Source organism: Cyprinodon tularosa, unplaced genomic scaffold (genome assembly GCF_016077235.1).
Source record: "Cyprinodon tularosa strain WSP-4 unplaced genomic scaffold, ASM1607723v1 ctg641, whole genome shotgun sequence".
Classification (NCBI taxonomy): domain Eukaryota; kingdom Metazoa; phylum Chordata; class Actinopteri; order Cyprinodontiformes; family Cyprinodontidae; genus Cyprinodon; species Cyprinodon tularosa.
The window spans coordinates 349,840-360,975 of record NW_024039387.1 but is presented as its reverse complement, the minus strand read 5'-3'; the positions used below and the strand labels follow the sequence as shown (position 1 = coordinate 360,975).

Sequence of the window (11,136 nt, the reverse complement as noted above, 5' to 3'; positions counted from 1 at the left end):
CGGAGTTTTCGTTTTCCCCTTCCTTGGACGAATCGGCTGAGAGGACGCTCCCTAGCCGACCACCTCCTAAGATCACCTCCTAAAATCCCTCCTTTCCAACTCGTAAGCATATCAAGCCCTCTGCTGCGGCCCCGAACTGACTGAACTTCCCGAGAGGCGGACCGGTGGCAGAGAACCTCTGCCTGACAGAAACCAAGCTGCGGTTGCCGTGGAAACGCCAACCTCCCTCGGACGACGCATCTCACAGTAAAATCTATTTACTTTCCTTTTGATGCATCAGACTTGCTGTGCTCAGGCGAGAGAAAGGCAGTTTAGGGTTTTGAATTAATGCTGATGTTCCTTTTTTTTATCTGTGCTGATTAAGGGTTTGTTTATTTGGTTAAAATAAGTGTGTGCTTCTTTACTTTCTTTCTTGGCTTTCCTGTCCTCTTCGTTGTTTCTGCTTTGAGATAGAGATAAAGTTATCACATTCAGCCACGTGGGATCCCCGTGGTCGCCGCCATCTTGATTACAGGTCGCCCCCCCTTTCCCCCCATTTCTCTTTGTTCCCCTCACCGCGTGGAGAACAAAGGGGGGTGGTTCCCCATTTAGCTACAACCATTCACACACATCGCTACATTACCAGGCAAAAAAGAGTTTTTGCTGAATGCTGCTATTGTTAATACATGTTTAATGATTTACCAATACTAAGCTGGATGTATTAATGTACGTGATCAATTGCACTATTATACCTGCTGCTAGCGGACATTAGTGAATGTATTATCTGGCATATTTTGGACAATTTCAGACGCCAGTAAACAGACTCTTATGGTTTATTTCTTTGTTTCTATCTCGTTTAATTCTTTATTTTCGATGTTTCTTTTAAACTAGTAATTTAATCTACCTCGTGTTTATTTTTCTAGTAGTGTGTAATGTTTGCTTAGATGTTAGATTTCTGTAATCCTGAATTATTAGAATAAACACATCATTGGTTAATCTGTAGTGGTTTTGGTCGTTCATATAACGGAGGGTTTATCACTCAGCGCAGATCCACCCCCTTTTGGTAATAGTGCGAATAAACAGAGATAAAAGGTTCTTTATTGATAATTTAATAGCTTTGCTGATAACTTAACCGGGGCCACCAGACTGGTGGATACCTGGATTTTAACAGCCGGTCCCGGAACCCTCCAGTTGTGGATCAACAACCGGTAAGTAGATAATTTAGGGCTATAATTATCCACCTAAGAACACTAAATTGATTTTGCCTTCGATGTTGAATAGGATAATAATTAACTATAACTCCAGTTCTAGTTAACCATCCATTCATTATCTGCAGGACATTATATTTGCACAACAACAGGTCTGCCTAAAAAGTGGATCAGACAGCTGCAGCTGATCCAGAACGCTGCTGCCCGTGTCCTCACTAAGATTAAGAAAGTAGAGCACATCACCCCAGTTCTAAAGTCCTTACACTGGCTCCCTGTATCTCAGAGAATAGACTTTAAAATACTTCTGTTAGTCTATAAATCTCTGAATGGCTTAGCACCTAAATACATCACAGACTTGCTATCAGTGTATCAACCCTCCAGACCACTCAGGTCTTCTGGCTCCAGCCTGCTCTGCCTACCTAGAACCAGAACTAAACATGGAGAAGCAGCATTTAGTTCCTATGCTCCACTTATCTGGAACAAACTTCCAGAAAACTGTAAAAGTGCGGAAAGCCTGAGTTCCTTTAAATCAAGACTAAAAACACATTTGTTTAGGATTGCCTTCGACTATTCTGGTTAAACAGTTCAACAAAAACATGTTTTCTTTAATCCAACTGTTTTTAATATTCTTTTTTTGTTTCTGCATTTTTTATTTTATTTTATTTGTTTTTTATTTTTTCCTACTTGCTTTGATTCTGTTTTATCTTCCTGTATTTTAATCATGTAAAGCACTTTGCATTGTCTTTGTACTGAATTATGCTATACAAATAAATTTGCCTTGCCTTGCCTTTCAGGGTCAGATGTTAAACCAGTGGTTCTGGTTCTACTGGTTTCAGGGTCAGATGTTAAACCAGTGGTTCTGGTTCTGCTGGTTTCAGGGTCAGATGTTAAACCAGTGGTTCTGGTTCTACTGGTTTCAGGGTCAGATGTTAAACCAGTGGTTCTGGTTCTGCTGGTTTCAGGGTCAGATGTTATAACAGTGGTTCTGGTTCTGCTGGTTTCAGGGTCAGATGTTAAACCAGTGGTTCTGGTTCTGCTGGTTTCAGGGTCAGATGTTATAACAGTGGTTCTGGTTCTGCTGGTTTCAGGGTCAGATGTTAAACCAGTGGTTCTGGTTCTACTGGTTTCAGGGTCAGATGTTAAACCAGTGGTTCTGGTTCTGCTGGTTTCAGGGTCAGATGTTAAACCAGTGGTTCTGGTTCTGCTGGTTTCAGGGTCAGATGTTATAACAGTGGTTCTGGTTCTGCTGGTTTCAGGGTCAGATGTTAAACCAGTGGTTCTGGTTCTACTGGTTTCAGGGTCAGATGTTAAACCAGTGGTTCTGGTTCTACTGGTTTCAGGGTCAGATGTTAAACCAGTGGTTCTGGTTCTGCTGGTTTCAGGGTCAGATGTTAAACCAGTGGTTCTGGTTCTGCTGGTTTCAGGGTCAGATGTTAAACCAGTGGTTCTGGTTCTGCTGGTTTCAGGGTCAGATGTTAAACCAGTGGTTCTGGCTCTGCTGGTTTCAGGGTCAGATGTTAAACCATTGGTTCTGGTTCTACTGGTTTCAGGGTCAGATGTTAAACCAGTGGTTCTGGTTCTGCTGGTTTCAGGGTCAGATGTTAAACCAGTGGTTCTGGTTCTACTGGTTTCAGGGTCAGATGTTAAACCAGTGGTTCTGGTTCTGCTGGTTTCAGGGTCAGATGTTATAACAGTGGTTCTGGTTCTGCTGGTTTCAGGGTCAGATGTTAAACCAGTGGTTCTGGTTCTACTGGTTTCAGGGTCAGATGTTAAACCAGTGGTTCTGGTTCTACTGGTTTCAGGGTCAGATGTTAAACCAGTGGTTCTGGTTCTGTTCTGCAGGAACCTAAATGCTGCTGTTTCTCGTCTGACCCGTCTGTTGGTTCTGTAATGTTGGTTCTGGAAAAATGCTGAAATCATTCCATCACATCAGCAACAACGATGAGTCTGCTGAAAATAACCAGCTCCTCAATACCACCAAAACCAAGGAGCTCATTGTAGACTTTAGGAAAGATTCAACAGCTACCCACGACACCATCCACATCAATGGAATTGCTGTTGAACGTGTCTCCAGTTTCAAGTTTCTGGTTTCTCAGCGGACATGTCCTGGTCAACTAACACCTTCTGCCTGGTCAAGAAGGCTCACCAGCGCCTCTTCTTCCTGAGGACACTGAAGAAGGATCAGCTCCTCACAAATATCCTGGTGAACTTCTATCACTGTGCAATAGAAAGCATCCTGACCAACTGTGTAACAGTGTGGTACGGAAGCTGTTCTGTTGCAGAGCACAAGGCACTGCAGCGGGTGGCGAAAGCCGCCCAGCACATCACTGGAACTCCACTACCTACCATTGAGCACATCCAGAAGAAACGCTGCCTTCATCGAGAACTCTGAACCTCAGACAGACACATTGACCTTTGACCTTCTAATGAGCCTCTGATCACTATTGATCACAGCTGATCAGCTGATTGGATAAAATACAACATCAGATTTAAACCACTGACCTTTGACCTTTAGTTGGACATCTTTCTTCATCAGGATCTTTCCCTCCTTGCTGTAGACGCTGCAGGTGAAGATTTCTCTGTCTCCATCTGTTGGGTATCTCAGAGTCAGACTGAGGTCTCCAGTTCTCAGCAGGTCTTCATTCATCTTGGTTCTGGTTCTGTAGAGCTTGTCCTGTTCTTCAGGCTGATCAGAACCTTTCTCAAACACATGGACCTTCCTGTTCCTCCTGTCCTTCCACTCCACTCTAACATCTGCAGGCAGGTTATCTCTGGTTCTGCAGGGCAGCAGGACAGACTCCACTCCTGACTCCACCTCCACCTGTGGGACTGAGAGACAACAAAGGAGCAGATGAGTTGGACAGAGAGCAGCAGCAGCAGCTCTGAGGACATTTTCTCTGACTGGAGGAAGGTCCAACATGTTGGACTGGTTCCAGTCTGAAATGTGTCCATGTCTCCAGTGAACAGAGACAGTGTTGTCCTTGCTGTGGGTCCAATCAGCAGCAGAACCCACTGTGGGACAGTGTGTCCTGGAGACCCGTTAGTTGACTGCAGGGGAAACAGGGTTCTGGTTCTGGCTCAGTGTCAGAGGACATGAGGACGTCCTTTTCAGTCCACATGAAGCTCTCTGGGTTCTCCTGAGTCCCTCAGCTTCTTCCTGTTCCTCAGAACCTTCAGAGTAGAGAAGCTTCTCTCTCTGCCAACCGGACCGGGTTCTGGAAGTGTTGATGAAGCTACTTTAACATGATGGTTCTGATCCATGATTACAGTCACACAGCAGAACTATCAGATGTTGGACCTGTCTGTTGGCAGGAGGAACCAGAAAGTTCTGGACTGATCTGGATCAGTTTAGAACTGATTGACTCTGATTTGGACCCAGATCAGCTGCTGGATCCAGGAAGGTTCTAATCAGAGGTTCTGTTGGGTTCCAGCTTCTCTGTTTGCAGGAAGAAGGAAATGTGGGAACAACGGAACCAGGAGAAGATCCAGTCTGAGATATGAGCTAGAAGACCAACAGACATCAGGTTCTGCTGCAGGTCCAGATGCTTCAAAGTTCTCAGAACCTTTTTATTCTGCTGACGTTAAAGTTTGATCCGTTTCACAGTGAAACTGGTTCTGGTTGGTCTGAGTGAAAATCAATCTGGATTTTATCCAGAACCTTCCAGAACCCAGTTAACAGGGACACCAACTGAAAGGTGAGAGGAACTGAACCATCTGGACCTCTAAGGCTCGGTTCTACTGGATCCTGGAAGGATCAGTTCTTCTGCTATCAGGAGAATTTAGGTTGAAATTCTGCAAATATGGATCAGATGTTCTGGTTCTGCTGGTTTCAGGGTCAGATGTTAAACCAGTGGTTCTGGTTCTGTTGGTTTCAGGGTCAGATGTTAAACCAGTGGTTCTGGTTCTGCTGGTTTCAGGGTCAGATGTTAAACCAGTGGTTCTGGTTCTGCTGGTTTCAGGGTCAGATGTTAAACCAGTGGTTCTGGTTCTGCTGGTTTCAGGGTCAGATGTTAAACCAGTGGTTCTGGTTCTGCTGGTTTCAGGGTCAGATGTTAAACCAGTGGTTCTGGTTCTGCTGACTTCAGGGTCAGATGTTAAACCAGTGGTTCTGGTACTGCTGGTTTCAGGGTCAGATGTTAAACCAGTGGTTCTGGTTCTGCTGGTTTCAGGGTCAGATGTTAAACCAGTGGTTCTGGTTCTGCTGGTTTCAGGGTCAGATGTTAAACCATTGGTTCTGGTTCTACTGGTTTCAGGGTCAGATGTTAAACCAGTGGTTCTGGTTTCAGGTCAGATGTTAACCAGTGGTTCTGGTTCTGCTGGTTTCAGGGTCTGATGTTAAACCATTGGTTCTGGTTCTGCTGGTTTCAGGGTCAGATGTTAAACCATTGGTTCTGGTTCTGCTGGTTTCAGGGTCAGATGTTAAACCATTGGTTCTGGTTCTGCTGGTTTCAGGGTCAGATGTTAAACCAGTGGTTCTGGTTCTGTTCTGCAGGAACCTAAATGCTGCTGTTTCTCTTCTGACCCGTCTGTTGGTTCTGGTCCAGCTGCTCCTTCCTCCATGGATCAGATGAGTGTTTGTCAGGAGAAGTGATGAAAACCTGGAGCTGGAAACTGGTCCCTGTCTGGACCGGACCTCTGCCTCCTGCTCTGGTTCCTCATCTTCACTCATTCTAATGTTGGTTCTGGAAAAATGCTGAACTCATTCCATCACATTTACTGGGACTCTGAACCTCAGACAGACACATTGACCTTTGACCTTCTAATGAGCCTCTGATCACTATTGATCACAACTGATCAGCTGATTGGAGAAAATACAACATCAGAGTTAAACCACTGACCTTTGACCTTTAGTTGGACATCTTTCTTCATCAGGATGTTTCCCTCCTTGCTGTAGACGCTGCAGGTGAAGGTCCCTCTGTCTTCATCTGTTGGGTATCTCAGAGTCAGACTGAGGTCTCCAGTTCTCAGCAGGTCTTCATTCATCTTGGTTCTGAAGAGCTGGTTCTGTTCTTCAGGCTGATCAAAACCGTTCTCAAACACATGGACCTTCCTGTAAAACCAGTCCATCCACTCCACTCTAGCATCTCCAGGCAGGTTATCTCTGGTTCTGCAGGGCAGCAGGACAGACTCCTCTCCTGACTCCACCTCCACCTGTGGGACTGAGAGACAACAAAGTAGCAGATGAGTTGGACAGACAGCAGCAGCAGCTCTGAGGACATTTTCTCTGACTGGATGAAGGTCCAACATGTTGGACTGGTTCCAGTCTGAAATGTGTCCATGTCTCCAGTGAACAGAGACAGTGTTGTCTTTGCTGTGGGTCCAATCAGCAGCAGAACCCACTGTGGGACAGTGTGTCCTGGAGACCCGTTAGTTGACTGCAGGGGAAACAGGGTTCTGGTTCTGGCTCAGTGTCAGAGGACATGAGGACGTCCTTTTCAGTCCACATGAAGCTCTCTGGGTTCTCCTGAGTCCCTCAGCTTCTTCCTGTTCCTCAGAACCTTCAGAGTAGAGAAGCTTCTCTCTCTGCCAACCGGACCGGGTTCTGGAAGTGTTGATGAAGCTACTTTAACATGATGGTTCTGATCCATGATTACAGTCACACAGCAGAACTATCAGATGTTGGACCTGTCTGTTGGCAGGAGGAACCAGAAAGTTCTGGACTGATCTGGATCAGTTTAAAACTGATTGACTCTGATTTGGACCCAGATCAGCTGATGGATCCAGGAAGATTCTAATCAGAGGTTCTGTTGGGTTCCAGCTTCTCTGTTTGCAGGAAGAAGGAAATGTGGGAACGACGGAACCAGGAGAAGATCCAGTCTGAGATATGAGCTAGAAGACCAACAGACATCAGGTTCTGCTGCAGGTCCAGATGCTTCAAAGTTCTCAGAACCTTTTTATTCTGCTGACAACTTTTATGAAGCTGTGCAGAGATCCAGAACCTTCCAGAACCCAGCTGACAGGAACACTAACTGAAAGGTGAGAGAAACTGAACCATCTGGACCTCTAAGGCTCGGTTCTACTGGATCCTGGAAGGATCAGTTATTCTGCTATCAGGAGAATTTAGGTAGAAATTCTGCAAATATGGATCAGATGTTCTGGTTCTGCTGGTTTCTGGGTCAGATGTTAAACCATTGGTTCTGGTTCTACTGGTTTCTGGGTCAGATGTTAAACCAGTGGTTCTGGTTCTACTGGTTTCAGGGTCAGATGTTAAACCAGTGGTTCTGGTTCTGTTCTGCAGGAACCTAAATGCTGCTGTTTCTCTTCTGACCCGTCTGTTGGTTCTGGTCCAGCTGCTCCTTCATCCATGGATCAGATGAGTGTTTGTCAGGAGAAGTGATGAAAACCTGGAGCTGGAAACTGGTCCCTGTCTGGACCGGACCTCTGCCTCCTGCTCTGGTTCCTCATCTTCACTCATTCTAATGTTGGTTCTGGAAAAATGCTGAACTCATTCCATCACATTTACTGGGACTCTGACCCTCAGACAGACACATTGACCTTTGACCTTCTAATTAGCCTCTGATCACTATTGATCACAACTGATCAGCTGATTGGAGAAAATACAACATCAGAGTTAAACCACTGACCTTTGACCTTTAGTTGGACATCTTTCTTCATCAGGATGTTTCCCTCCTTGCTGTAGACTCTGCAGGTGAAGATTTCTCTGTCTCTCTCTGTTGGGTATCTCAGAGTCAGACTGAGGTCTCCAGTTCTCAGCAGGTCTTCATTCATCTTGGTTCTGGTTCTGAAGAGCTGGTCCTGTTCTTCAGGCTGATCAGAACCTTTCTCAAACACATGGACCTTCCTGTCCCTCCTGTCCATCCACTCCACTCTAGCATCTCCAGGCAGGTAATCACTGGTTCTGCAGGGCAGCAGGACAGACTCCTCTCCTGACTCCCCCTCCACCTGTGGGACTGAGAGACAACAAAGGAGCAGATGAGTTGGACAGACAGCAGCAGCAGCTCTGAGGACATTTTCTCTGACTGGATGAAGGTCCAACATGTTGGACTGGTTCCAGTCTGAAATGTGTCCATGTCTCCAGTGAACAGAGACAGTGTTGTCTTTGCTGTGGGTCCAATCAGCAGCAGAACCCACTGTGGGACAGTGTGTCCTGGAGACCCGTTAGTTGACTGCAGGGGAAACAGGGTTCTGGTTCTGGCTCAGTGTCAGAGGACATGAGGACGTCCTTTTCAGTCCACATGAAGCTCTCTGGGTTCTCCTGAGTCCCTCAGCTTCTTCCTGTTCCTCAGAACCTTCAGAGTAGAGAAGCTTCTCTCTCTGCCAACCGGACCGGGTTCTGGAAGTGTTGATGAAGCTACTTTAACATGATGGTTCTGATCCATGATTACAGTCACACAGCAGAACAATCAGATGTTGGACCTGTCTGTTGGCAGGAGGAACCAGAAAGTTCTGGACTGATGTGGATCAGTTTAGAACTGATTGACTCTGATTTGGACCCAGATCAGCTGCTGGATCCAGGAAGGTTCTAATCAGAGGTTCTGTTGGGTTCCAGCTTCTCTGTTTGCAGGAAGAAGGAAATGTGGGAACGACGGAACCAGGAGAAGATCCAGTCTGAGATATGAGCTAGAAGACCAACAGACATCAGGTTCTGCTGCAGGTCCAGATGCTTCAAAGTTCTCAGAACCTTTTTATTCTGCTGACGTTAAAGTTTGATCCGTTTCACAGTGAAACTGGTTCTGGTTGGTCTGAGTGAAAATCAATCTGGGTTTTTATCCAGAACCTTCCAGAACCCAGTTAACAGGGACACTAACTGAAAGGTGAGAGGAACTGAACCATCTGGACCTCTAAGGCTCGGTTCTACTGGATCCTGGAAGGATCAGTTCTTCTGCTATCAGGAGGATTTAGGTTGAAATTCTGCAAATATGGATCAGATGTTCTGGTTCTGCTGGTTTTAGGGTCAGATGTTAAACCAGTGGTTCTGGTTCTGCTGGTTTCAGGGTCAGATGTTAAACCAGTGGTTCTGGTTCTGCTGGTTTCAGGGTCAGATGTTAAACCAGTGGTTCTGGTTCGGCTGGTTTCAGGGTTAGATGTTAAACCAGTGGTTCTGGTTCTGTTCTGCAGGAACCTAAATGCTGCTGTTTCTCTTCTGACCCGTCTGTTGGTTCTGGAAAAATGCTGAACTCATTCCATCACATTTACTGGGACTCTGAGGCCCCGTCCACACGAAGTCAAAACGAACACGAAACGCTAATATTTTCCAGAACGTTTGTCGTAAAGACGGAGACATAAAATAAATGTGATCGTCCACACGAATGCATGAAAACGCTGCAAAATGTATGCCAGGCCTGTAAGTGGCGCTGTGGTGCCAAAGCAAAAATAGGCGACGAAATGTTGGGCATGCGCACTAATATTTATACATGGTTGCCCTGCGGGTCCATTTTCGTGGTTTAGTCAAATTCAGGTGCTGAACTATGTCGTCGATATTGCTCTGTCCTTCCTGGAGATATTCCAGAAGAAGAAGATTCTGTTGTACGCCCGACAGCAGGGTGAGTAGCATGAGCAGCAACCATTCAACACAGTACGGCGCCATTGTTGTTGTGATACTGTGTTGCGCATGCGTGTTTAGAGGCGACGCTATGACGCATGCGTGTAAAAAAAAAATGCGGTTAGAGCGTAAAGATGGAAACGCGAAAACGGCGTTTCAAAATCTTCTCACTCTGAAGGCTGAATAAAAAAAAGATCGTTTACAGACCCCCGAAACGCCGGCTTCGTGTGGATGAGAGGCTGGTTTGGTGAAAAATGTGTGCGTTTAGCCCAGGGTTCGTCTTCGTGTGGACGGGGCCTGAACCTCAGACAGACACATTGACCTTTGACCTTCTAATTAGCCTCTGATCACTATTGATCACAGCTGATCAGCTGATTGGAGAAAATACAACATCAGAGTTAAACCACTGACCTTTGACCTTTAGTTGGACATCTTTCTTCATCAGGATGTTTCCCTCCTTGCTGTAGACTCTGCAGGTGACGGTCCCTCTGTCTCCATCTGTTGGGTATCTCAGAGTCAGACTGAGGTCTCCAGTTCTCAGCAGGTCTTCATTCATCTTGGTTCTGGTTCTGAAGAGCTTGTCCTGTTCTTCAGGCTGATCAGAACCGTTCTCAAACACATGGACCTTCCTGTCCATCCTGTCCATCCACTCCACTCTAGCATCTCCAGGCAGGTTATCTCTGGTTCTGCAAGGCAGCAGGACAGACTCCACTCCTGACTCCCCCTCCACCTGTGGGACTGAGAGACAACAAAGGAGCAGATGAGTTGGACAGACAGCAGCAGCAGCTCTGAGGACATATTCTCTGACTGGATGAAGGTCCAACATGTTGGACTGGTTCCAGTCTGAAATGTGTCCATGTCTCCAGTGAACAGAGACAGTGTTGTCTTTGCTGTGGGTCCAATCAGCAGCAGAACCCACTGTGGGACAGTGTGTCCTGGAGACCCGTTAGTTGACTGCAGGGGAAACAGGGTTCTGGTTCTGGCTCAGTGTCAGAGGACATGAGGACGTCCTTTTCAGTCCACATGAAGCTCTCTGGGTTCTCCTGGGTCCCTCAGCTTCTTCCTGTTCCTCAGAACCTTCAGAGTAGAGAAGCTTCTCTCTCTGCCAACCGGACCGGGTTCTGGAAGTGTTGATGAAGCTACTTTAACATGATGGTTCTGATCCATGATTACAGTCACACAGCAGAACTATCAGATGTTGGACCTGTCTGTTGGCAGGAGGAACCAGAAAGTTCTGGACTGATCTGGATCAGTTTAGAACTGATTGACTCTGATTTGGACCCAGATCAGCTGCTGGATCCAGGAAGGTTCTAATCAGAGGTTCTGTTGGGTTCCAGCTTCTCTGTTTGCAGGAAGAAGGAAATGTGGGAACGACGGAACCAGGAGAAGATCCAGTCTGAGATATGAGCTAGAAGACCAACAGACATCAGGTTCTGCTGCAGGTCC

The 11,136-nt window shown here is 46.3% G+C and overlaps 1 protein-coding gene across 1 annotated transcript; it reads right to left on the bottom strand.

Moving 5' to 3' along the window:
* Positions 1-3,645: 3,645 nt before the first annotated feature.
* On the bottom strand, positions 3,646-9,110 carry LOC119798926. Its single transcript, XM_038308593.1, has 3 exons — positions 7,772-9,110; positions 6,026-6,346; positions 3,646-4,016 (listed from the first exon to the last, which is right to left on the bottom strand). Exons 1-3 carry the CDS (start codon positions 8,184-8,186, stop codon positions 3,646-3,648), a joined length of 1,107 nt encoding a protein of 368 aa, XP_038164521.1. The 5' UTR covers positions 8,187-9,110.
* Positions 9,111-11,136: the final 2,026 nt, after the last annotated feature.